The sequence below is a fragment of the Gigantopelta aegis genome, chromosome 4, assembly GCF_016097555.1.
Source record: "Gigantopelta aegis isolate Gae_Host chromosome 4, Gae_host_genome, whole genome shotgun sequence".
Lineage (NCBI taxonomy): Eukaryota > Metazoa > Mollusca > Gastropoda > Neomphalida > Peltospiridae > Gigantopelta > Gigantopelta aegis.
Window position 1 is genome coordinate 51626786 of NC_054702.1, and position 26337 is coordinate 51653122.

General features: G+C 38.5%; 2 protein-coding genes across 3 annotated transcripts; both read right to left on the reverse strand.

Moving 5' to 3' along the window:
• Positions 1-427: 427 nt before the first annotated feature.
• LOC121369878 (sialate O-acetylesterase-like) lies at positions 428-6745 on the reverse strand. The gene is made up of 8 exons (XM_041494955.1): positions 6455-6745; positions 5448-5586; positions 4556-4718; positions 3749-3834; positions 3064-3203; positions 1898-2055; positions 1092-1290; positions 428-662 (listed from the first exon to the last, which is right to left on the reverse strand). Exons 1-8 carry the CDS (start codon positions 6743-6745, stop codon positions 429-431), a joined length of 1410 nt encoding a protein of 469 aa, XP_041350889.1. The 3' UTR covers position 428.
• Positions 6746-10494: 3749 nt separating this feature from the next.
• Positions 10495-25768, reverse strand: LOC121370700 (sialate O-acetylesterase-like). Of its 2 annotated transcripts, none has more exons than XM_041496113.1 (9): positions 25265-25768; positions 23270-23601; positions 22761-22899; positions 22269-22431; positions 19539-19624; positions 18834-18973; positions 16090-16247; positions 12093-12282; positions 10495-10741 (listed from the first exon to the last, which is right to left on the reverse strand). In XM_041496113.1, exons 1-9 carry the CDS (start codon positions 25302-25304, stop codon positions 10502-10504), a joined length of 1488 nt encoding a protein of 495 aa, XP_041352047.1. In that variant the 5' UTR covers positions 25305-25768; the 3' UTR covers positions 10495-10501. The 2 variants fall into 2 exon arrangements, with proteins under 2 accessions (XP_041352047.1, XP_041352046.1); XM_041496112.1 differs by having other exon boundaries at positions 23270-23604; positions 25265-25766.
• Between the last annotated feature and the right edge of the window lie 569 nt (positions 25769-26337).

A 26337-nucleotide genomic window follows, 5' to 3' on the forward strand; every position in this document is an offset into this window, starting at 1 on the left:
AATGTTATTGTTTGTATGTTATTTTCAGTTGTATTTGTTTTACAAATATATAGAGCCGATGATAAAGGTATTGGTGTTCTTTAAATTCGCATACAAATTATGTGGATTCCATACATATTGTGTATCGACACGCTTGTACCATTACGCCTGCGTAACCGACCACTATAGGAGCGACTGGTTCGCAATATACGGGTAGTATATGCGATATTATGACACTAAAGAATATTGTCTTTTTGGGGGATGTCTGCATCCATATGTAAGAAAAACCCATAATAGTGACATTTTTCAAACTTATAAATGTGATAACTCATAGCAATTTTATGCAGTTTTATAGCAATAAGATTTTTTAAAAATCAGTTGTGCATCGGTACAGTCAAACCAATATCCATAGCAGAAAATTGCTTTATACGGGTTCAGTGTTTACTAACTTAAAATGCAGCAACCTCTTTGAAAGGAGGTGCTGGGAGGTCGTTGTCACGACCGTAGACAGAACATTTTTTAAATTCACACGGGGTGGCCCTCCACGCGTATCTCACTCCGAAGACGTGCTGATGGCAAGCCGATGTGGTCAGCGTCACAGACGTCGTGTCATGTTTGGTGACTGGTGCTGCCACCCAGGGGTCGTGGTCTCCGCATGGGATGGATTGGGCAGAGCAACAAACCTGCAAAACAAAGTGAAGACGAAACACACATTAACCGTGAATGGTTTGACTTTAATATACTAGAATAAAGTGAAAACTAAACACATAAAAGAAAGTGGTTTGACTTCAAACATTGTGATGACCCCCCCCCCCAAAAAAAAAAAACAAACAACAAAAACAAAAACAAAAACAAACAAAAACAACAACAACAACCCAACAAACAAAAACAAAAAGAACCGATGCACTTAAGAGGTTTGGTTTTAAAAAAAAGTAATACCCCCCCCCCCCCCCCCCACCGCCAAATTTATATATATATATATATATACAAATCAAATGCACTTAAGTCGTTTAACAAAATACATGAACATTATAGTTAATTGATTTACACCAAAGTCAAGACAAACAAATAATATGAACATTCTGAACTGCACAACTTCATAATACACTCACTTCGAAACCGGTGTTGTTTCGAACATCTATTGGAATATTGCCGTTGTCGTATTCGATGTGGAGGGTGTGGTGGACCTTGTGCGCAGTAAACGCTGTAGGGAATGGTCCCTGGGAGTCGATGCCTTTTATTCCATAAGCCACAGATAAACCACTCAGAACCAGTCTACGGGCGACATCTTGTTTGTCTCGGGGATGGATCCTATACAAAACAACACAACTCCCTGCACTAATTGTATATTAGATAGATCGGTCTACGTAACACACTAATTAAGTAATTAATTTGGGTTAATATTGTTGTTCAGAGTTAAATAAAGAGCTAATTGTTGTGTTTTTTGTTTTGTTTTGTTTGTTTGTTGATTGTTTTGGTCAGATGCAGATTCTATGCAGGGTATCAAGTCACTTCTTTAATAATTCGTCGTTCAGTATTCTTTATGTACCTTTATCGGTTTTCTTCAGTGAGCTTACACGTTCGTAGTCATTGACTGTTCATTATTTATAACCTGTATTGTTTTTGTATTTTTATGTTACTATACGTGTTGTGTAATACTTTATGAAATAAACTTGTATTTAATATATCATACACAGTGTTTGGCTCGTAAAACACACATACATAACTGTATTAGTGAAATGTTTTTAAACTTCTTACGTTCTATAAAGGGCATGCGGATCAGGAAGGTCCATTCAAACGGACATGAAAGTGTTTGTATTTAATATGTCATACACGGTATTTGACTCGTAAAATACACATACGTATCGGTACCTGTACTATTGAATTATTATTTAAAACAAACAAAAAAACTGCTTACGTTCCATACGGGGCGTGTGGATCGGGAAGGTCCATGGCAACCGACATGAAAGTGTTTGGCATTATTTTGTTTGGAACAAACCCATACTTGGCTGTCTGCGCCCACCGTAAGGCGGGAAACGCGCCAAAGTTGGCAAGATTGTCACTGTTGGCAGCAAGCTGAAATAAACGTCAATCCAAAACAATGACACATTAAAATATGTTTACAAAAGCTCATTATATCTCAACGCTGCCCTCACTGGAAAATCCGTTGTTTAATCGACGAATATATATAAAGGATCTGTTTTACTGATGGAGATGTAATATGTTAGTCCCGGCATAGATAGTGTAGTTGTTAAGCCATCGGATTTAATTAAGGCTGTTGGGTACTAAGTTCGCATTCCCTGCGCGTGCTGTAACCGCACCGTGGTGCAGGGGTGTAACATTCTCTTTGAGAATGGCCAATACAGCACAAATTGAAGTTTAGAGTAAAAGTCAGTATCTTATCTGTGATATTTGTATTTGTATTTTTGCACAGTTCTTTACACTGTTTTTATTTATATCTTGAATTTTTCTGTTGATGTTGATCATCACCTTGTTTGTTTCCATTACCATAGTTTGACACCCAATAGCCGATGTATTTTTCGTGCTGGGGTGTCGTTAAACATTAATTCATTCTAAGTTCGCATTCTGTTACCGGCTCCCACCCACAACAAGGTTTACGCATTTCTCTCTATAAGTAACCACTAGCAACTAACGTATTGCCTTGGTCAGGTAGATGATGAGTGTATATTCTTAACTGGATATAAGTACGAAGATAACCAAACTTAATATGAATAAAGTGAATGAATAAAGTGAATGAATAAAATTGTTGGTGAGCAAAAAAATAAACTTAACAGGAATGACTATAATGGTGGGCTGGGTGTTTCTGGGTAATATTACCTATGTACATATCAAGTTAAGTTAGGTTCATTTGTTACAAATTGCGCCCTCACCTAAAAACAAAACAAAACCCCTTGCACCCGCTTTTGACATATTTTTTTCGTTTGTTATTTAATACTGGTGTAAATCTATGAAAGCTGAACGCTTAAGATGCATGTCCTGCTACTATTCAAGAATATGGCCATGATGACAGAATTAGCAAAAGTGAGAAGTAACCAGTTTTGTCAGCTCATTGTCATTTCTTACCTGTACGAAGCCAAACGGGAAGTCGGCTCTCGTTTCTCCAAGTGATGCTTCGTTGAACCGTTTCCTCCAGTCGTTTATCATTTCGGGGAATTTGCAGGCATATCGGTTTGCTTCAGCCTCGACATGAGCATTAGATTCTCCTAGTGATGAGCGTAATTGCATATACATAATTATATTTTTAAAAATAAATAAAGGTAAATACAGGTTAATTTGAAATTTTTATTAATTATAATTAAATAATAATAACAACAACAAGAAAACTACTATAAACATAATAATAACAATAAATGTAAATACAATGTATAATAATGACAATATTTGTAATGCTATTGAATTTTTGTTATTAAAATATTGACGTAAACGATAATTGGAGTTGATAGAGGACCAACCAACAGAAAGCGTTACCAATTCGTTTGTTTTGTTGTTGTTGTTGGTGGGGTTTTTTGTGTTTTTTGTGTGTTTTTTTTGTGTTTTTTTTGGGGGTGTGTGTTTTTTTTGTGTTGTTTTTTTTGTGTTTTTTTTTTGGGGGGGGGATTATGTTGAAGATGGTTTCCATAATCAATAATTAGTCCTGGAAAACTTCTAAAGATTTGTGGTTGATTTTAAGAGATAGAGGAATAAAAGAAATGTCAATATATACGTTCTAGGTTCGTGGATTACATCAACAAATCAAATTTGAACTTACCCTGATACCAAATGGCACCGTATATCGTCATCGGTAGCAAAGGGCTAACCATAGCATTCCATAACACGGTATGCACAAACGGACCCCTGTAATCAGACATAGAATTATTCACATTTGCAGGTTTACATGTATTTGAAACAAACTGCTTAATAAAAATGCTAATATGTTAGTTATTTCAATATAATTTTATTGGAATATTTGTATATTTTTTTCTAAGCTTCAGTTTGTAATGTAACCTTAATACCAAATGCATCATCATTGATAGAAGAGTGCTAAAATCACGTTCCACAAAATGCCATACATAAAAAGGCTTTTGAAATATGGTAAATTGTGCTTTCAGTTGAGGTTTTCAGACATATTTGTTTAATAAATTTAATTTTACACATTTGCATGTACATGTATTTCAAACGAAACTGTATAATATATCTGCTGAGATAATTAGTTATTTCAATATATATATATATATATATATTGTAGTCTATTGGTATATTTGTGAAGTTGATCTAAACTCCAAAAGTTTTTTGTGTGTTGTTTAACGACATCACTAGAGCACGTTGGTTTATTAATCATCAGCTATTGAATGTCAAACATTTGGCAATTTTTGACATATAGTCTTAGAGAAGATACCTGCTACATTCGTCCATTAATAGTAAGGGGTCTTTTATATGCACCATCCCACAGACAGGATAGCACATACCACAATCTTTAATATACCAGTCATGGTGGATTGACCAGAAGAAGAAATAATGGGGATTTTAACTTCAGTTTAAATTGTACCAAAACTGTCTTCTAATTTAGAACTAATACCTTTTGTGAATATGAGAACATGCGTTGAGTGCTTCCGGTGACGACCACGCCTCGATGGGAGTGCCACCCCAGTCTGTGTCGACGAGACCGATCGGGTAGTTCAGGTGGGGGTACAGGTACTCGGCATATAGCATGCAGACGGCGGAGAAATTTGGCAAAGATCCTTTAAAAATAACAAGATTAATTAGCGAACTAGCAACGGCAAAAACGTAGAAACAGTTGAAGAATAAGACGTAAAAGAGATAAGAAACAGGAAACAAACAAGTAAACGAAAGAAGAAGATGTAACTTAAACTCACAAAGACCCGCTTAAGGTTGTACTAAACCTTTTGATAGAGAAGTGAACACCACAAGTCCTGTGATTGGTGATAAATGTGTTTTGGTTGTAAAAAGAAATAGTTTCATCTGAGCAAAAAAAAATGTATACAATTTTATTTCATCTAGTACCACCGTGTTAAGTAGCCTTGTGCTTGAAACATGTATGGGGTACTTGTAAAAAAAGTACTCGAATTTTGTGCGGAACTAGTGTATTTATAGACGCTACCCATTATCTCAGAAATGAGCAGCTTGACCCCCCATTTTTTCTGATTCACTTTAAGGGTGAGGTGTGGTAATATTTATATCCGTGGCGTTTATGTCGACTGATACGCTGCAGGTAGGAGTTTTAGCCAGATATGTTACTATTGTCTATGGAATTTGATTTGGTAGTATACACCCTTAAATGGACTTTAGGGACTATTCTTTATACATTTTTGTCTAAAATAATTTCGTACATACGAATTTATTATTTTGTCCAAACCAAATTGAAAATAATTCGGCTAAAGGTCATTTTAAATGTAGGCCTATTTGTCCGTGTAGTGTTTTATATTTAAAATATGTTCGTGTTTACGTACGTTTTGTTGGCAGTGACCACTGGATGGCGATGCTACTTAGGTCCTGATAAGGCGTGGGCGACTGAGATTTCTTAGCCTTGAAAATTCTAATGTTTTTAAACGATGATGCAGTGGCCATTTCTGCACTGGCATTGAAAATCTGAAGATTAAATATATAATAAAGTAGCATGTTTATGAAATTATTGGAATATCATCTGTACTGTAAAACAAGGTTAATTCATCATGAAACATAATATTCCTAACAACTGTTCAATACATTTATCATTATTCTGGGCTTTTTGAAACTTATAATGTCATAATAAATAACCTAATAAATAACCTGACAGATATACTGGCTAACAAAACCGAGAATCTTTAACTGTGGTGACAGTTGATTTTAAAATGCAGCAGAAACATTTTATTTATTCGAAAGTATTCACTTATTTATCGTTATCTTCAAATTATATATTTGCTTGGCTATAAAACCGAAAACCGGCCTCGGTGGCATAGTGGTTAGGCCATCGGTCTACAGGCTGGTAGGTACTGGGTTCGGATCCCAGTCGAGGCATGGGATTTTTAATCCAGACACCGACTCCAAACCCTGAGTGAGTGCTCCGCAAGGCTCAGTGGGTAGGTGTAAACCACTTGCACCGACCAGCGATCCATAACTGGTTCAACAAAGGTCATGGTTTATGCTGTCCTGCCTGTGGGAAGCGCAAATAAAATATCCCTTGCTGCTAATCGGAAAGAGTAGCCCATGTAGTGGCGACAGCGGGTTTCCTCTCAAAATATGTGTGGTCCTTAACCATATGTCTGACGCCATATAACCGTAAATAAAATATGTTGAGTGCGTCGTTAAATAAAACATTTCTTTCTTTCTTTCTTTCTTTATAAAACCGTAAATGGAGTTTTATCTTTCTCGACACAGATGGAAAGGTTTTACTTGGGGTTTTTCCCCTAAAAATTTACTATTTTAAATTAAAGAGAAAAATATGTAAAACATAATTGTTGCTTGATATCAGTCTTACATTATACATAGAAAATTCCATGTTACTTTGTCCAGAGCAGACCCAGACATCACCAAACAGCACATCATGCAGAGTTGCTTCCCCTTCACTAGATTTAGCCAACACCGTAAACGGACCATGTGCAGTAATGGCCGGAAGTTTGACCTTCCATATTCCCCCTGACTTGGAGGGGTGTTTGGTGACGTGAGTTGTGACGTGTCCGTGCCCATGGATTGTTACGGTGACCCTCTCGCCTACCGTGTCAGCAGTTCCCCAAATGATGGCCTTCTGGGGGCCACGCTGCAAAACCATGTGGTCGGCATAGTAGGAAGCAAACTTAAGCACTGCAAAAGAAGCTGGAAAGACGAAACAATACATATCATTTGGTATTTTTAAAAAGCCCACTTTCATGTTTTATTATTTGATAAATATTTGCAAAACTGTCTGTCTGTCTATATATCCATCCATCCATCTATATATCTATTTTTCTGTCTATCTGTCTATCTATCTATCTATCTATCTATCTATCTATCTGTATATCTACATACACGTCTGTTTCTCCATGTCTGTCTGTCTGTCTGTCAATCTGTCTGTCTGTCTATATATCTCCATTATCTATATATCTATCTATCTGTCTATCTATCTATCTATCCATCCATATCCTGTCCATCCATCTGTCCATTCTCCGTCTGTCCATCTATCTATATCTATATATATTATATATATATATATATCCATCTGTATGTCTGTCTGTCCATCCATCTGTCTGTCTGTCTATCTATCTATCTATCTATCTATCTATCTATTTATCTGTCTATCTATTTATCCGTCTGCCCATCTATGTATGTATCTCTTTTATCATCTCTCTCTCTCTCTCTCTCTCTCTCTCTCTCTCTCCTCTCTCTCTCTCTCTCTCTCTCTCTCTCTCTCTCTCTCTCTCTCTCTCTCTCTCTCTCTCTCCCTCTCTCTCTCTCTCTCTCTCTCTCTCGCTGTGTGTGTGTGTGTGTGTGTGTGTGTTTAGTAACTACAATCACGCACACAAGAATCGTATGCATTTAGCATGACTACAAAATTAATTTACAACATTCTTCCTATCATAACAAAATACGACCCCAGTATATTATTATCACCAGAATTATCAAAGCAATGTGTATAAAATCCTCTGGTCTTTGTTTTATACAGACATGCAACTTTGGATATGCTGGCAGTTTTGTTTTTTTACTACCGAATCTTATGAAACAGTAAGTCGATGGTATCAATTTTATGAGAAGCAACAGTTGGTTATAAGAACGACACACATAATTTGACACTACATATGTACTGGCTTCAGTTCACAGTATATGCTAAACATGATTTTAGTTGAGATAAATATTACTGCAAATATAACTGAAAAGTAAAACAATTTACCAGAAACTTGACACAAGAGTAAAAATAAGACCGACATCAGTCACTTATACGCCTTTGTTAAAAACCGACTTGTCGTTTAGGTGATTGGTTAAGAGTAAGTCCAGATAATGAGCCGATTCTTTTGTCCCAGTTATATAAACTAATCTGACCTGGTTAATTCGACAATATCTGATAAAAACCTTTAGCGAGTAACAAAAGAACCCTTAAGCCATTAAACGTGTGTGTAGTACAACTGACTATATTACTAACAAAGTTAAATTGTTAGAACATTAATCTAATGATGCATATATATATAAAATTTATTTTACATATCGGAAGAAATCGTTATACTAAGAGAAATGGTGTGTTACATATACCAACTTTGGATTTGACTCAGGTTAAAATGTGGAGTTTGGTATTTTTAATGGCATGCACATTGACTGGAAGTGTTCTGGTATTAAAGTGAAGAACCCTAACTGTATAAACCATTCTATACTTTAAAGCTATTATTAGAAAACGTCCCGGCCGTAAAATACCAAGCTATCTTATTTTCTATTTGTCAGTGACATCATCTTTTAATACTAGTCATAAACCATCCTTACATCTGGATTATTTCTTATCAGATTTCTACGCAGCGTTCGTCATTGATTATAATTATCCGTAGTATTTGGGGTCAAACAGTCGTTATTTGAAGAGGTGTCGTGTGATTAAAACTAGATGCCTAATTAATTACTTAAGACAACACATCACCATTTGTCGTGTCGTTACTTGGAGTCCGGTTTAGGAAATAGTTCCTCATAAAAAAAATACTACAAAATTCTGATATGCTTTTTGAAATCTTTTTTTGCTGATTACACGTAGGTTGACCTCTGTAGTATTTAAATAACCCATTGGTTTGAAGTAACGTGTTATATATAGTACTAACTGATAACAACTTTGCAAGTGGTACAGTGCCACTTGTATAACAGCAACACGAGGCGGTGGTCAGGCATAGGGACCATTAATTGACATAGAAATTATATTGAACTGCATGGAGTAATTAATGGTGGTGTGTAACCTTAAGCTCTTGCAAATTTGAGATCTCTCAGTGCAGTGCAAAAAGAAATGCAATGAGGATGCGGGTATGCTTAAAAGAGATTTGTGAAGGAGTGCATTTTATTCTGTTGTACTGAGTTGAAACTTTACTAAACTATCTGTTTGTGTATCTAAGTGTTCTCTGATCTGCCCGACTGCTTGATGGAAACAAAGGCACACGACCCTCTAAAATAATGAACAGTTCTTCTAACTGAAACGTTCTGTTCCTCGCTTAGACTATTCATTTCTGTACTGCAAGTGTGTTCGTAGTTTGTCCTGAGGTCGTAAGAAGTCCTGCACAGTGTCAAGAAGTGACTGTTTAGGACGGGTCAGACTATTGTTAATACTGGGTTCTGAGTGTTGTTATTGTTTTAAATATAACCATTTACTCATATCCAGATCAGAGCCCGTACGTATAAAACTTTTAGTGTTCAGACTGAATTTCAAATGACGTCACGCGCATACATTTTGTGTGGCGTTGTCATAATATTAGTGGCTCAGAGTCTCGAATCTAGACTCTAAAGGGTTTATAGGCACCAGGCCTGATATTACAATATTTGAGTTGTGGAGTATGGGACAAATTTGCAGCTTATTATACATTCAGAAATGTTGCTTGATGACAAAAACATTTTGAGACAGAAATATTATGCGATGTTTAAAGTTGTTAAGTCCATTTAAGACGTAAATACTGATAGACATAGACTACATCTGAGATAATCTTGTGGTATTTCACAGTTAGTTTCACCACTAAGGAAGAATACTGATACCTTTGAAAAACATGAGTTTACCACAGTCTAATGCAGTTTCGGTTCTGAATGCTAGCATTTAACGTTCCATGGTTTCATCGTTCGAATGATGGTGTGGCAGAATTGCCTTGTGCGTCTGTTTTGGCAGGTTTTGGACTTGAGGATATAAAATATTATTTTCATATATTGTGGGTAATGCATTCAGTTTACTATATGTTGAAGATTATTTTAAATTATTAAATATTATTCTATGCATGGGTGTGGGGTGGGTGTTGCTATCCTACACGATAATAGTATGTTCATATATGGTATGTGTTGTATTCACATATATTGTGAAGATCATTTTATATTATCAGGGCCGGATTTAGGCCGGGGGGGGGGGGGGGGGCAGGTGCAGGGGCCCGGGGCATTTCAGGTTCGTTGGCCCTTCAACATGGAAAAATTAACTAATTTTATATATATATATATATATATATATATATATATATATATATATATATATATATATATATATATATTATTTTTTTTTATAAAGGAAGTCCTTAGTCTGGGGGGAGGGCCTCTGGCGGGGGGGGGGGGGCTCTCTGGGGGGGGGGGGGGCGAGGCAATTGCCCCTTTTGCCCCCTTATAATCCGGCACTACATTTTATTAAACATTATTCTGTGTTATTTTATGAGTATCTATAATATACACTTTCCCACATAAAGATGGTACACATCACGGCCTTTATTGTACCAATCGTTGGACCGGCAAAACGGCCGAGTCGACTAAAGGCGATCGATCCTGTACCCCTTCGTATCTCAGGCAATGGCTGTTTGTCTACGTTTTATTCAGTACATAAATGAAAACCCTTCCTGGATCATTATGCGATTTTATTGGCAATAAATGGTGGAGCGGGAAGCGTAGTGTCAAGTCCATAAACTGAACACATTTTGAATTCACAAGGGCTCGTTCTCCATTCGTATCTCAGTCCGACTATATAATCCTTTGCGCATGCGCTACTTGATATCGTCACGGTCATATCGTCATAATGTTCAATCGGCGCAGCATGCCACTTGTCTTTCTCTCCACAAGTATCCGTACTCTTGGCCCCACAACAAACCTACAGATAGAACAGTATATTATAATACGATTTCATTAATGGAAGAAAGAATGTTTTACAGAGCCGGTTTGAGGATCAGCGGGGCCTGTATCACAAATAACAGCGAATCCCCCTTCCCAGAATATATATTTTGCAGCCACCTCGAAGAGAGAGGAGGGTGGGGGGGGGGGGGGGGGGAATTACCTGGGGAATATAAATGTACACATCATCGCGGGGACCTTTGAAGCGCGGGGCCCGTAACACGTGCTACATGTGCTACTTGGATAAACCGGCTCTGATGTTTTATTTAACAACGCACTCGACGCATTTTAAATACGGTCATATGGGTAAGGACCGCACAGAACACTGGTGTAGAAAGCGGGGAAGGGGGATGGGGCAAAGCGGATGTGGAATGTGCCCCACACCTTTTGGCACCTTCCTATGCCCGTGCAGAGAACGAGAGAGAATACCCGCTTTTGCTACGTAATTGGTTACTCTTTCCGATTATCATCAAGGAATCTTTCATTTGCAGCATCCCCACAGACAGGGTAGTCCATATGACGAACTTTGTTACACCAGTAACTGTTATGGAACGAGAAATAGCCCAGTGGGCCTAGTAACGCGATCGCGTATCAGACAAACGATTTACCATTGGGCTACGTCCCGCGCCATCTCTTTAGGTTGGACTATATCAATTCAAATCCCATAGGCGACCATGTTAACGTTTGTGTTTAAAAACACTATATGCAATATATCAACCAAACTATGACCCATAAATATCAGTACTACAACCCCTACCTCAAAGTATTAACTGCAGAAAATGGTACCTTTCATGGCTCATTTTCGGTATAACCAGATGTTTTTACAACACCCATAGTTTCTCACAAAATTTTAGTACTTTTTTTTACATGTACGCCATACATGTTCCAAGCACAAGGCTACTTGACACAGTGGTACTAGATTAATTAAAATTGTATACATTTTTAGCCCAGATGAAACTTATTTTTTTTACAACCAACACACTCACATTTATAACCAATCACAAGACTTGTGGTGTTAACTTCTCTATCAAAAGTTCGGTGCACCTCGAACTTCGACCCAGCCGGAAATTAATTGGTATAGTGCTACCTTTAATGGTGACTCATAAATAATCAAGCTCCATTCTAGGGCTGTTAAATAAAACGGTCTCTCTTATACAAAACTTGATACAGTGGACCAACATAAATGTTCAGAGAGTTAATAAATAAATTTAAAAATGCTGTTGGATCACTAAATAAATAAATAAATTTTAAAATGCTTTTGGATTACTAAATAAATAAATAAATAAATAGAAGAAACGAATGAATGGTGAAGTGACTCTATAAAAGCGTACCTCAAACCCTTGTCTGTTCTTTATTTCAATGGGAGAATGATCGTAAATGATTTTTAAGTAGTTTTTTTCTTTCTGGTCCTCAAAGCTGCTCGGAAATGGTCCCTGAAACTGCACACTTTGAGAATATGCCACTGCACGTCCCGATAAAGCTAACCGATAGGCCACATCTTGCTTGTCCCGTGGATGGATTCTTAAACAAAAGGAAGGAACTGGCAAATTAAAAACAACAAACACGACTTGCTAGTTGTAGAAGTTCACCATCTAAATATGCATATTCGCGAAGATATACCATATTGTATGTTTATAGGATATGATATTGTAAGTTTCTACAATTCAGCACAATTAATTGCCGAAACAGCATAGTAAGGGATCCTCGCTTCTTGGTATATCCAACTTGATTAAGAAAACATTTTTTATTAAATAAATTGAATGATAAATAAGTGATGCACATATATCTATATAATATATATATATATATATATATATATATATATATATATATATATATATATATATATATATATATATATATATATATATATATCGTCACGTGAGAGCCAGAAGGACGTAAGTGCATAAAAATTCATTTTTAGAAAATCGAGATAATACAAGTAGAAGTACGTATTAATAAAATCACCGCTTAAACAAAATATTACGTGAAAAAAGTTATTTTACTTTTGTTAATAATAATAAGATAAATAAAATCAAACTACTTTGACTCGTGAAATCCTTGGTGTTTTTTTACCCACCCCTGATTTTGTGTGACTAAGTCTGGTGCAGGGTTTCTGCCAGAGGGTAAAAAGGTATGGTGCCATACCCAAATTTTTGTGCAGATTTTTTTTTAAAGTTAACTTTTTGACAAAATTAATTACTCTTATCATTACTGTATGATTTTCTTAATCCTAACCCTAAACGTAACCCATTTTCTTTCTGAGGGAGGACCCCCCCCCCCCCCCTCCCCTCCATACCCCTGCTGACTGTCGTTGCATTCAATTCCATAGACCATAACCAAACATTTCTTTCTGGCAGAAATACTGTGGTGGTAGTGCTCCATGTTCGTTGTTTGATGATGGTGCATCAGAATCAGACGACTTGTCCATACAAAACCTCTTTTTCTAGGCAAGTATTCGTTCCTGATGAGTCATCAGAAAAGCTGATGTAATGTTGTGTGCAGTGTTATTTCCGTGCTCTTTGAGCCACGGGAATCCTTTTGCAGATAGTTCTTGGTTCTTCTGCCTCAGGGTGTACTTCACTAGTTTCAAGAATACCTGGTTTATCAGCTAATGCAACAGACAAATCAGAATAGTTAAGCAAACTGAAGTTGGTATCCTTAATGAAGAAACTATGTTTAGCAGCTTATTGGTTTTGGATGCACCGGGTTCAAGTGAAGCTCATCCAAAGGATATAGGGTTTACATTTCCAATGAGGGTGTGTACTGAATATCAAATCCAGAAGTAGTTAACACTATACCATGTCCACCTGTTGAGTATGCAAGATTCTCTCCAGGTTATACTGAGTGAACAATAACCCCTACAGCTTTTGCTGTGCGTTGGGTGTACTCTCCGGGTTCTGTTGTGTGTTCAGTGCACACTCTTGGTTTTGTTGTGCATTTGGTGATCTCTCCGGGTTCTGTTGTGTGTCCAGTGATCTCTCCAGGTTATATTGTGTGTTCAGTGATCTCTCCAGGTTATGATGTGTGTTCACTAATCTCTCCAGGTTCTGCTGTGTGTCCAGTGGTCTCTCCAGGTTCTGTTGTGTGTTCGGTGATCTATCCAGGTTCTGTTGTGTGTTCAGTCATCTCTCCAGGTTCTATCGTGTTCAGTCATCTCTTCAGGTTCTACTGTGTTCAGAGATCTCTCCAGGTTATGTATGATGTGTGTTCAGTAATATCTCCAGACTATGTTACGTGCAGTGTTCTCTCCGTGTTTTATTGAGTGTTAACTGATCAATCCTCCGGTTTCTGTTGTCTGTGCTGGGTCTGTTGTGAGTGATATGTCATGTTCGAGTTCTGTTGTGTGTGTGTGCTACGTCATGATCATGGTATGTTGTATGTGTGTTCTGTCATGTTCTTCTTCAGGTTCTGTTGTGTGTACTATGTCACGTTCGGATTATGATGTGTGTGCCACGTCATGTTCAGGTTTTGTTGTGAGTTCTCTGTTATGTTCAGGTTCTGTTGTGAGAGCTATGTCATATTCAGGTTCTGTCGCAAGTGACTGGATAAGAGCCGTGGTATGTGCCGTCCTGTCTATGGGGAAGTGCATATAAAATATACCTTGCTGCATTAGGAAAAATGTAGCGGGTTTCCTCTGATGACTACGAGTCATAATTACCAAATGTTTGACATCCAATAGCCGATGATTAATTAATGTGCTCTAGTGGTCTCGTTAAACAAAACAAACAAATAAACTGTCGCAAGTGCTATGTCACGTTCAGGTCTTGTTGTCATTGATGTGCCAAGTTCTGTTGTGTATGCTATGTCATGTTCAGCTTCTGTTGTGCGTGCTATGTTGTGCTATGTTGTGCTAATGTTTAGGTGTGTGTGTGTGCGTGTGTGTGTATGTCTGTCTGTGTGTGTGTGTGTGTGTGTGTGTGTGTGTGTGTGTGTGTGTGTGTGTGTGTGTGTGTGTGTGTGTTGTGTCATGTTCACGTTCAACATTCTGTTGCAAATATTCGTTGACTGTAAAGTTAATCAAAATTCAAAGATCATGCTATCGTTTATGTTGAGTCCACATTCACTTTATTCGCCTTTTAACCTTACGTCTGATTACACTGTCTTCTGTTACTGGACTTTGTCCTGGATAACTTACAATTGCGTTTGTATGTGCAATATTGTTAATCCATAATACCTACATGTAGGGCAATCCTATAGATCTCCAAAGGCAGCTGAAAGACGGAACTTGATCACCGGAACATACAATTAAATACATCCAATATCAGTGTAATTATGCTTGCACTTTGGTCGTATATGCCACATACAACATTATTATGAATTAAAATTGTATCTACAGATACAAATTACATGTTGGAAACTTTGCTTCGATTACAAAAACTTCAAAATAGATATTTGTTTTTCAAGAAAATTCACAAAAACATGTTTATTATTACAATTATGATGCACATAAAATAGCAAACCATACAAACATTAATGTTACTGCAATTCCTATTTATATATACAGACACGATTCTTGTCTATTGCCAAAAGGTTCGTTGCATGCAGTATCATTTTTCCCCCATATTAGACCGGGCTCTTACAACGACGAAAGTCCTATTGTTTTTAGTATTCAAGCATATAAAAATATTGGCATAATGTATGCTCTATTGTACTTCGCATTTGTAATTTCTATCACAAAGCGATAACAAAGAATGCATATGGGTCGTATTTGGCACATACGACCTATGTCAGACATAATTATATAACGAACTGTATTTAGAAAGGGTGTATCTACCACATACGACCAGTCGTGTTCACATAATGGACAGCAAGCAAATCGGAGGAAAATCGTATGTGTCAGTTACGTCTATTTTTGTGCAAATTGGTATCTGTGATTCACTTACGACCATTTAAATCCTTCTGTATAAGCGATGCAATTAGGGACACAGCTAAGATTTTTTATGACAATATGTAATCGGGGATGGCGATTCCAAATATGCAAAAAGACGTTTTAGGTTGTATCTGTCACTTACGACCTTTTAGCTCTCACGCGACAATATGTACGTATATATGTATGTACGTATGTGTGTGTGTGTGTGTGTGTGTGTGTGTGTGTGTGTGTGTGTGTGTGTGTGTGTGTGTGTGTGTGTCTATGTATGTATATATATATATATATATATATATATATATATATATATATATATATAGAGAGAGAGAGAGAGAGAGAGAGAGAGAGAGAGAGAGAGAGAGAGAGGGGGGGGAGGAGGGAGGGAGGGAGAACAGTTGCATAATTAGTATTTTCATCTATGTGATTTGTTTTGTCTTATAGCACCCTTGAATACCTACGATCCGTACGGTGAATCGAAGTCTGGAAGGTCCATCGCCACCGCCATGAACGTGTCGGCCATTTTGTTGTTTGGAACATAACCATGTTTAACCGTCTGGGACCAACGCAAAGCGGGAAATCCGCCCACCTTTGTTGGATCTTTTTCCCATGGAGCGAGCTGAAGGATATTAGAGAAACAAGATCATTGCTTATTACAGTAAAAGGTACAGAGATGAACCTTGTGCCCAGCTGATCTTTTCGCCGACAGATGTTTCACAGAGAGACCTTTCGCCAACAGGCTGCCTTATTTTCTTAATGCGAGCGTAACGAAACGTTCGCGACGGGCGTCTTCGTGGTCTGTGCAACGATATTTTAATGTGCAAACGTTTTCCAAACTGGCTGACCAAAACAACAAAAATGCTTAACTTTGTATTATTGTCAAATAGTTCGCTGACAGTACAAATAAGATCTTGAAATAATTAGTACCTTTCAAAAAACAAAAAATGCATCCATTTAGAATTTAATGCACGAAACAAAACGAGTTTAATTCATTAAACGGTTACCAAGGTAATAAAACAGGGGAAATGTTATCAACAAAACATTTATAAATAGTCGATATAATGACATTTATTTGTTTTAAATTCCAATAATATACGCATTTTAATTTGTTCAGAGCACATCTAATTAGTTCCTAAATGGGTATACTAAGCATTTTCAACAGTTTTGTGTAAAAAGCCAAAATCAAAACATTTGGCAGCCATTTTTGTTTAACGCGAGTCACTTTTCAATGACGTTAGCCAACGTTCGGTTTGCTCGTGGCGAACAGTCCGTTTCTTAACGCTAACGACAAAACGTTTCTCGAACGAAATAGGAGGGACCAAAGCGGGCGGCTCAACCGCCAGCGGCGGTTCCGTCTACGTCGCCCCCCCCCCCCCCCCCCCCCCCCCCCCCCCCACTACAACTTCGCCGAAAAGGAGGACGACGCTACCAGCGGAGACCACCTTGGACGCTACGGCAGGCCTACTGAACACCGCTATGGCTCAGTCGCCGCCACCGCCTCCTGCGTCGACTTCCATGCCTGCTCCGGTGCATATGCCAACTTTACCGACCGCTCCCGTTGAGCTGGCAAGGGACCCTGTTATTGTTGCTGCGGCGAAGCGCAAGGCCACTACACCTGCCATCCAGCCAGACACGGACAAGCCACCGGACCCCTCATCAGCTCGCCGTAGGCGTCAACCTTTCTCAGGACATATAGATCGGAATTTAAACTTTTAGACCTCCTTTCAAAATTTTATGTCGAAATATTATTAAATAGTCCGATCCTTTCTTCTTTCTCTTATTTATTTTTGGACTGTCCTTCTAAAATGCTCCAAATTATATAAATATTCGGCCGAGCAGTCAATTCTTTTTATTTTTGGCTCGTAACTTCTTTTTAAAATTTTTATTTATTCTACTAACTCCCTCCCCATCCCGAGTCAAGCCACCGATCTTGTCAGAGGTCGGACTCGGGATCAGCGTGTTCGAGGCCCTGGTGGTGCACGAACACGTTAGACTAGTTATCTATCTATCTCATTTCTTTTTGACCGCCCGATCTAATCTAGCGACCAAATTTAATGAGTAGAATTTTTAAATTATTAATTAGAGATGCGCATAAAATTTTTAAAGGCCCACTATTTAATTTTTGGATATAAATTTCAAAATTGTCCCATTAATTTTATCTGTCCCGGAGCAAGTCACTGGCTATTCAGAGACAGGCCCCGAGACGGACATGCTCGAAACTTTAGTGGTATATGAGCATGAAAAAGCAAAGCTGATCTAAACCTCCCCAACCCTAACCCTTTCAATGTTAATAATCTCATGTCGTATCAGTTAATACAATTATGTGTATAAAGTTATGTTTTTCCAACTTAACCCTAAAGTCAATCTTGATCCTAAATATAATCCTCATGTTTCTAACCGTCTGTCGGCTAAACGTCTATCGGCGGTGGAAATACTGAATAGAACTGAATTGAATAAATATTTCACAACACCCCAGTACATTAGCACTTTTCTAAAGTTATCAATACGACGAAATGAAGCATGTCAGCAATATAAAATCTTGAACAAGACAAACAGTGGAAACTATATGGTGCTATTGTAAACATGAAACAATACTGCACCAAATAATCAACACAAAACATTATGTTATTTATTACCCATATGGTTAAAAACATCTTGGTACATATCAAAGTGTTATGCCCCACTATAACTTCAAGTGGGGCGTAACACTTTGATGTCACACGGTGACATCATCGACTGGCGCGCTACAACCTTACCGGATCATCAACTAAACGAGTTGAACGATATAAAGATCGATTATGGGTAATAAATAGGATATTAACCTCGCTACCATTTCGTATCATGTTTATGTCCCTCGTGAAATAATTTTCATTGCCACTCGCTAAAGCTCGTGATAATTGAGAATTATTTCACTCGGGACATAAAGATGATACGAAACGGAAGCTCGTTTAATATCCTATAAATCTTATATCTTATAGTAGGCCTATTACTTTTAAACTGTTTTACTAGATAAGAATAATGTGTGCTATATTCGCCTTAATATACCAGTCATAGTGCACTGACTGGGACGGAAAAACCTCAATCCGAGAGTGGGTCCACTGAGGCGATTCGATCCTACGACGCAAGCACCTTAGGCGAGTGATCTACCGACTGAGCTAAATCCCGCCCCATCCACATCTCTTTGGTGCAAAGTAACAACGGTAACCTGTACAAATCCAAATGGAAAATGTTGAGATGTTTCTCCGTCAGTAGCCTTGTTGAATTTAGACCTCCAGTCATTTATCATGGCCGGGAACTGACACGCATACAACTCGGCAGACGCTTCGCTACCAGCGTTGGCTTCACCTAGATATAAAATATAGAAAAGAGTAAAATGTTCTGAGAAAATAAATAACAGACAAATCAATGGCTATCAGTCGTAGCTATGAAATAAATAAATAAATAAATAAATTTAAAATAAGGTCCAGAGATGATACAAAAAGTGTTTCCTTAATTATTCATATTTGGTTCTTTTCCATGACTGTACATTGTAAATAATTCGGTGAATATTTTAATTAATACATGTTATGAACCTTTAAGAATGACAACATATACAATTCATATGATTAAAAGACAGCACAATAGTAACATGACTCTTATAAGATGTTTTCTAAGCTGAAATGTTTAATAAAACAATAAAAGAAGTATGTCACAGAAATCAAAACAGATATCATGTTTTAAAACCTGAATGCATGAATAGATGGATGGATGGATGGATGGATGGATGATGGATGATGGATGAATGAACGAATAAATAATGAACGAATGAATGAATGAATGAATGAATGAATGTTTTACAATAATCCAGCACGTCAAAGACCGGTTCTTGGGTGACAAACAAAGGTAAGTATACGAATGGATGAAGATTTACCTTGGTACCAAAGTGCGCCGTATATTGTCATTCGCTTGAGAGGGTTCATCATGGCATTCCAGAGAACGCTAGGGTCACCAGGAGAACTACAACAAAACTCAACCAACTGTATAATGTGACAAGCACACACTATGGAGTCCAGAGAACACTAGGGTCACCAGGAGAACTACAACAAAACTCAACCAACTGTATAATGTGACAAGCACACACTATGGAGTTCAGAGAACACTAGGGTCACCAGGAGAACTACAACAAAACTCAACCAACTGTATAATGTGACAAGCACACACTATGGAGTTCAGAGAACACTAGGGTCACCAGGAGAACTACAACAAAACTCATCCAACTGTATACTGTGAGAGGCACACACTATGGAGTTCAGAGAACACTAGGGTCACCAGGGGAACTACAACAAAACTCAACCAACTGTATACTGTGACAAGCACACACTATGGAGTTCAGAGAACACTAGGGTCACCAGGGGAACTACAACGAAACTCAACCCACTGTATACTGTGAAAAGCACACACTATGGAGTTCAGAGAACACTAGGGTCACCAGGGTAACTACAACGAAACTCAACCGACTCTATACTGTGACAAGCACACACTATGGAGTTCAGAGAACACTAGGGTCACCAGGGGAACTACAACAAAACTCAACCAACTGTATACTGTGACAAGCACACACTATCGAGTTCAGAGAACACTAGGGTCACCAGGGTAACTACAACGAAACTCAACCAACTGTATACTGTGACAAGCACACACTATGGAGTTCAGAGAACACTAGGGTCACCAGGGGAACTACAACAAAACTCAACCAACTGTATACTGTGACAAGCACACACTATGGAGTTCAGAGAACACTAGGGTCACCAGGGTAACTACAACGAAACTCAACCAACTGTATACTGTGACAAGCACACACTATGGAGTTCAGAGAACACTAGGGTCACCAGGAGAACTACAACAAAACTCATCCAACTGTATACTGTGAGAGGCACACACTATGGAGTTCAGAGAACACTAGGGTCACCAGGGGAACTACAACGAAACTCAACCAACTCTATACTGTGACAAGCACACACTATGGAGTTCAGAGAACGCTAGGGTCACCAGGAGAACTACAAAACTCATCCAACTGTATACTGTGAGAGGAACACACTATGGAGTTCCGAGAACACTAGGGTCACCAGGGGAACTACAACGAAACTCAACCAACTCTATACTGTGACAAGCACACACTGTGGAGTTCAGAGAACACTAGGGTCACCAGGGTAACTACAACGGAAGTCGACCAACTTTATACTGTGACAAGCACACACTATGGAGTTCAGAGAACACTAGGGTCACCAGGAGAACTGCAACGAAACTCAACCAACTTTATACCGTGACAAGCACACATTGTGGAGTTCAGAGAACACTAGGGTCACCAGGGGAACTACAACGAAACTCTAACTAACTGTATACTGTGACACGCACACACTATGGAGTCCAGAGAACGCAAGGTCACCAGGGGAACTACAACAAAACTCAACCAACTGTATAATGTGACAAGCACACACTATGGAGTTCAGAGAACACTAGGGTCACCAGGAGAACTACAACAAAACTCAACCAACTGTATAATGTGACAAGCACACACTATGGAGTTCAGAGAACACTAGGGTCACCAGGAGAACTACAACAAAACTCATCCAACTGTATACTGTGAGAGGCACACACTATGGAGTTCAGAGAACACTAGGGTCACCAGGGGAACTACAACAAAACTCAACCAACTGTATACTGTGACAAGCACACACTATGGAGTTCAGAGAACACTAGGGTCACCAGGAGAACTGCAACGAAACTCAACCAACTTTATACCGTGACAAGCACACATTGTGGAGTTCAGAGAACACTAGGGTCACCAGGGGAACTACAACGAAACTCTAACTAACTGTATACTGTGACAAGCACACACTATGGAGTCCAGAGAACGCAAGGTCACCAGGGGAACTACAACAAAACTCAACCAACTGTATACTGTGACAAGCACACACTATGGAGTTCAGAGAACACTAGGGTCACCAGGGTAACTACAACGAAACTCAACCAACTTTATACCGTGACAGGCACACATTGTGGAGTTCAGAGAACATTAGGGTCACCAGGGGAACTACAACGAAACTCAACCAACTCTATACTGTGACAAGCACACACTATGGAGTTCAGAGAACACTAGGGTCACCAGGGTAACTCCAGCGAAACTCAACCAAGTTTTATACTGTGACAAGCACACACTATGGAGTTCAGAGACGGCATTTAAAAACATAAAATAAACCTCCAGCATATAAGATATTGTTTTATAGACACCGTATATTATATTTAATAGTTCATTTATATTTATCCAGACACAGACATAAACCACTCAGGAACATCTACACACAAACACACATACACATGCATGCATACAATTACGTCGAACATTAACACAAACACAAACACACACACACACACACACACACACACACACACACACACACACACACACACACACACACACACACAGACAGACACACACACAAACAAACAAACACACACACTAACAAACATGCGTGCGCGCACACACACACACACACACACACACAAACAGACACGCATACACACACATACACACACACACACATATATACACACATACACACACACACACACACACACAAACACACATACACATACATACTCGGTTTGTTGTGACGGGCATTTGCGAATAGCATCTGGTGAAGACCACGCCTGTATGGGTGTGCCGCCCCACGATGACTGGACCAGCCCGATTGGATAGTTCAGATGAGGGTAGACGTTTTCAGCAAACAGGAAGCAAACAGCAGAGAAGCTTGGTATACTTTCTACAAAAAAACAAACGAAAAAACATTAATAAATAATAATTAAAAAAAAAAATTCACATTAGAAGAAAAAACCAACAACACCACCAACACAAAACAAAATTAACATACAAACGAAAAAAAAAAGGAGGAACAAATGAATCTATCTGTCTGTCTGTCTGTCTATCTATCTAACCATATATTTGTATAATATTATTATATATACATGTGTGTGTGTGTGTGTGTGTGTGTGTGTGTGTGTCGTGTGTATGTGTGTGTTTATATTTATAATTTGTGTGCGAAAGTGTGTTTCTGCCATGTGTGTGTATTTACATCAAACCCAAATGCACTACCGTTCGTAGGAGCTGTCCACTTAGTGGCTATTCCGTGAAGATCTTCGTAAGGTGTCTTGGATTCTACTTTTGACGCTCTAAATATTCTAATATCTTTAAATGTCAACGTTTTGGCTATTTCTGCTTTGCTGTCCAATATCTGTTATATATATAAAATAACAAGTCATAGAAAAATTAAATCCGATAAATGTCAATATGCATTATGGTAATCACACACAGTGTCGTGGTTGTGTGTTTAAATAGGGATATGATTTTAAATATCAAAATTATTAAATACAAAAGATGTTTAAAGAGACAAAGCAAACTGCATGTTATTTCTCTTTGTTGCCGTAATTCCGGGAACCTGTTGTGTCTTTGAAAATTACATTAAAAAAATATATATCCTTCCACCAAAATACTTGATCAGGCAAACGTTTTTGTTACAGACCGAGTTATAACCCACCCTCCATTCTAGCATTTGTTTAGCAACGGCTATTAAACTGCGTTACACTAAACATTTTAATTTGTACCTGACTCATGGAAAAATCCATGTTACTCTGTCCTGAGCAGATCCAGACATCCCCGAACAAAACGTCATCTAAACTCTGCTGTCCCTCGCTGGACGTCACCGTCACAGAAAATGGTCCCTTTTCAGAAATGGCCGGGAGAGTCGCCTTCCAAAAGCCGCCTGACCCTTCCGGGTTTTTGACGACCTTCGTTGTTTGGTGACCTTGACCGCTGACGGCCACCGTGACGGTGTCGCCGATCTTGGACGCGGTTCCCCACACTACGGCTCTGTTTGGTGCTCGTTGTAAGACCATGTGACTTCCATAGTAGGAGGCGAATCGGATCTCCGATACAGCTGCTGGAAGATGTGGTAAAATATGATAGAACATAGTAGAATCTCTTCTTTTTATAATACCAGGCATGCTAGTATATCTAATGACTAACCATTTCCAATTAAATTTGGAGGGAAGCTTCTTTGGCACATGAATAACGAAAATTGTGAATTTGGTCATTCTGACCTTCCCATCCCGTTTCCATTTCTGGGATCCTGAGGGCTTGGGCCATAAAGGGGAAAAAATAAGACCATTTTTAGAAATCTCTTCTTCCATAAATGCCAAGCCTCGACTCGTGGAAAAATAAATTTGTGAATTTGGTCTGATCGGTTATAGCATTTTAGGAGGTAGAGAAGAAGATATTTTAAATTGGCATAAGTTTCCACTTTTGGGCCCTCAATCAGGCCCCTGGGAGACCAGAATAACTAAATTCATCAGTTTGTTTCTACGTGGAACAAGGAAGCTTCCCACTGAATTTGGTTGAAATTGGTCACGTAGTTTTGGAGCCGATGTCAATAATGTGAAAAGTTTACGATGGACAACGAAACGGATCACAATAGGTGACTTGAGCCTGACATAATAAAATGTTCCAGCATGCTCTAGCAGAAAAAAAATCAATCAACTCGGGCCTATTTTTAACAAACAATTTGACGTCCACCAAATGAAAAACAAATGTTGGTTTCTGGTGTGTGTTGGTTAAGTCAGTGGACTTAAGGTTGGTAGATACTGAGTTCACATACCGGTACCCAGAGCGAATTTAACGGACTTCTCTGTCACTAACCACTAACCCTGTGTCCTGAACAAGCAGGGGCCTTCACAAAGCTCTCTTAGGCTCTGCTAGACAACAAAGCATCCTCTTTGCAAGTCTTTTAGCATTGCACTGCGATATCGCAAAGTTGCGAGAGTTTAGTGAATTAGGCCCCTGGTCAGATAGCTGAGGAATGTGCACAGGACAGTGTGCTGGAACCTTAGTTCGATATATTCGATATAAGCACGAAAATAACTATAAATGAATGTACTGAGTCAGCCATAATCTAATCTTCTCACAAAGCGACTCGTGTGTTGTACTGATTCCTCCCCTCAAAAAAACAACAACAAAACCCACCATTCCATTTATACCAAGATCACGTGTCTCGCACAGTTTTCCATATATATTGAAGTGGTTACTATGCATTGTTCTACCTTAATTAATGGTCTAATCAACGCTTGCATTGGTGCACACACTCCGACCTCCATTCCTCTACCTGACATGTAGCGTTGTGCAAGCATTTGCATATTAATTAGTTATCATGCATGCATATAAAAATCTGGCCAGTGGCTGTTTAATATACTGCTGATGTTTCACGTGCTCCATGCAGCTTTTAGGCAGGTATTCTGCTTAGTCAGCATAACAAAACAAAAAAAGTTTTAAAAGTCAACCAATTTAGTAATTTCCATTTATCTTCACACGACACAAGTTGTGAGTAAACAATCTGACTCATGTGCAATCTGCAATGCTTTGACCACGCCTGTAACCTACTGTTCATGACCACTGCCATGATTTGTTTAATGATACAGTTTTAGAAAAGTAATGTAAAATGTCATACATCTTGTGTATAAAATTGTCTGTAGATTACTACACGTGCATCTAAGACCAGTATTTTAAATATTTATAACGAGTTATTTGCATGTAGAAATGATAAATACCTGATAATATACTACAAAGGAGTATACAATATACCAACATCCTCGCTTCTTTTCAAGAAAGACACAAGCGCATGTCGTGGGAGTTCACAGATGTAACAGACACCTCTTATCTCAACTTAATCCTTACCCGACTGTGACGTCACGCTATCGTTCTAGGTGTAGATTACCTTTTATGCATTAAGGTCAGGGATTCGAACCTCCTACTGACAGAATGCATTCATTGTAAACACGTACAACGCTTTAAACATCTGCATCATTAAATAAACATGTAGTTTAAGCCTTATAAACCTGATACTAGTGACAGTAATATATTGTAACGGGGCGCCCTGCCTAAACAAGAAGGAACTCTCGTGTCCACAGTTGCTCGCGTTTGTAAAAGTAGTAGCGTGTATCACGAACAATTGTATTTCGGAGAGACCCCGTCAGATATGGATAACCGTAGCCGAGTTAGAGACGTTCTTCTCAGGGTCTTAGAGAATTTAAGGTCCAGTCCCAATTAATAACTATGTCTAAAGTATACAGCTGAAGAAAACACCACATCACAACAAGGAACTTTTATATAAATTTCTTTATATCGCACTCGCTTGTTGTTGACAAGGAAAATTGCGCGATTTGTCAATGAAGTTCAAAGTTCAATTTATAATTCGATCCGAATACACTGTAGGTTGTCCAGTGTTGTATAACACACAAACACGTATACTGGTGTCATAGATGCACACTGGCACGGAGAGGGTTCCACTTCTACATCAATGGTAGCAACTCGAACAATGTCAACAGCAAACAACATCACTGTCATCAGTAACGTACACGGAAGTGTACGCTGGCACATTAACTTGCAAACGGAAGTAACTAGAATAACTGTCTTCAACAACAGATACTATATACACGGGTCAGGTACACACTGGTCGAGTCCTGGTCCGGGGGATACGTAGTCGGTCTGGAGTTTCAGTTAGCACCGCTGGTCCCGATCTTGTGAGGTAAGTCTTTGCATATTCGTACGACATAAATATTGGTGAATAAATTTTTAAAAATTGGGTATGTTTATACCCTATAATGTCATGAACAAAGAATGC